Genomic DNA, 2,275 nt, shown 5'->3' with positions numbered 1-2,275 from the left:
CCCACCTATACCTCGGACAAGGGGCATCCCACCTATACCTCCGACAAGGGGCCCCCCACCTATACCTCCGACAAGGGGCCTCCCCCTATACCTCGGACAAGGGGCCTCCCCCTATACCTCGGACAAGGGGCCTCCCCCTATACCTCGGACAAGGGGCCTCCCCCTATACCTCGGACAAGGGGCCTCCCCCTATACCTCGGACAAGGGGCCTCCCCCTATACCTCGGACAAGGGGCCTCCCCCTATACCTCGGACAAGGGGCCTCCCCCTATACCTCGGACAAGGGGCCTCCCCCTATACCTCGGACAAGGGGCCTCCCCCTATACCTCGGACAAGGGGCCTCCCCCTATACCTCGGACAAGGGGCCTCCCCCTATACCTCGGACAAGGGGCCTCCCCCTATACCTCGGACAAGGGGCCTCCCCCCTATACCTCCGACAAGGGTCCGCCCGCCTATACCTCGGACAAGGGGCCTCCCACCTATACCTCCGAAAGGGGAGCTTCACCTTATACCTCCGCCAAGGGGCCTCCCCCCTATACCTCCGACAAGGGGCCGCCCGCCTATACCACGGACCGGGGGCCTCCCACCTATACCTCCGACAAGGGGCCTCCCACCTATACCTCCGCCAAGGGGCCTCCCCCTATACCTCCGAAAGGGGGGCTTCACCTATACCTCCGCCAAGGGGCCTCCCACCTATACCTCCGACAAGGGGCCTCCCCCTATACCTCCGACAAGGGGCCTCCCACTACGGGCCCCCCCCCTATACCCCCGACAGGGGGCCTCCCACCTATACCTCCGACAAGGGGCCTCCCATCTATACCTCCGACAAAGGGCCTCCCCCCTATACCTCTGACAAGTGGCCTCCCACCTATACCTCCGACAAGGGGCCTCCCCCTATACCTCCGACAAGGGGCCTCCCACCTATACCTCCACCAAGGGGCCTCCCATCTATACCTCCGACAAAGGGCCTCCCCCCTATACCTCTGACAAGTGGCCTCCCACCTATACCTCCGACAAGGGGCCTCCCCCTATACCTCCGACAAGGGGCCTCCCCCTATACCTCCGACAAGGGGCCTCCCATCTATACCTCCGAAAGGGGGGCTTTACCTATACCTCCACCAAGGGGCCTCCCCCCTATATCTCCGCCAAGGGGCCTCCCCCCTATACCTCCGACAAGGGGCCCCCCAACAATACCTCCGACAATGGGCCTCCCACCTATACCTCCGACAAGGGGCCTCCCACCTATACCTCAGACAAGGGGCCTCCCAACTTTACCCCCGACAAGGGTCCGCCCGCCTATACCTCCGACAAGGGGCCTCCCACCTATACCTCCGACAAGGGGCCTCCCACCTATACCTCCGACAAGGGGCCTCCCACTTATCGATCTCCGGCCCTCAGATGCCGATCTGCCTCCTTGTGTTATGGAAATCCGCCTTTCCCTAAGTGACGGGTTCCCTGGCTCTCCAGGGTGTCACTATGATGTCATCACTCACCGGGCATTCGGTGATGTTCTGGAACCACAGGCTCATGTTGGAGCTGTCCTCCAGGGTGGTGCAGCGCTTCTTCTTACTGTCCCACCCGCAGTACGGGTCCCGGGCCCCCAGGCAGGTCCTGGAAAAGAAAAACAACATGTCAAAAGTCAGCTCTACGGACTCGGCTGGGTGGGTAACGGTGGTCTGGTCTCTGTAGGATCTTTAATGGGTCCGTTTACCAAAAACTGAGATTTTCCTGGTTGGTGGAGAGTGAAACCAACAGCCGCCCCTCCCCCCCAGAATAATATTATTAGATACCACATGACCCTCTATGGCGGCCACATTGATGTGATGATCCAAATCAATAGACTAAGTGGACTGTATGGAGCAGAAATGGGGAACCAAAGATGCTCCATTCAGTCAATTTGAACTTCGCTGTGGAGGAATTTCATTGATCGCTTGTGATTGTTACATTTATATCTATAAAACGTACTTTCAATTCATTTTTTGCATGACCAAAGAATCATTTTAATTGAATGAATTGCTTGCTTACCAAAATCCATCACAGATAGCTTCGTGTATCAACTCTACAAGACTCTGTGATGGTGGGGGCCCATGTGATGAGGGTCATGTGATGGTGGGGGCCCATGTGATGAGGGTCATGTGATAGGGGGGCCTGGCTAATGAGCTCATTGAATAGTGCATGCAGCACTGGATCGGAACGCAGGCATTGATGTGCCACATGTTCTGGTGCGGGCAATCGCACTAAGAGCGGTGGGTGTGGCTGGGGCGCCGCCACCCCCC

At 58.5% G+C, this 2,275-nt stretch overlaps 1 protein-coding gene across 1 annotated transcript in view; it reads right to left on the bottom strand.

Annotated features, from left to right (window-relative positions):
• Positions 1-2,275, bottom strand: part of SEMA5B (semaphorin 5B) — a 297,119-nt gene that overhangs the window by 43,925 nt on the left and 250,919 nt on the right. Inside the window, exon 13 of the mRNA XM_018558083.1 lies at positions 1,493-1,610. Coding sequence (XP_018413585.1) covers positions 1,493-1,610 — 118 coding nt within the window. The remainder of the gene's footprint in view (positions 1-1,492; positions 1,611-2,275) is intronic.

Source organism: Nanorana parkeri, unplaced genomic scaffold, assembly GCF_000935625.1.
Source record: "Nanorana parkeri isolate BGI_ZX_2015 unplaced genomic scaffold, ASM93562v1 scaffold320, whole genome shotgun sequence".
Lineage (NCBI taxonomy): Eukaryota > Metazoa > Chordata > Amphibia > Anura > Dicroglossidae > Nanorana > Nanorana parkeri.
This window is presented reverse-complemented; position numbering and strand designations above follow the sequence as displayed.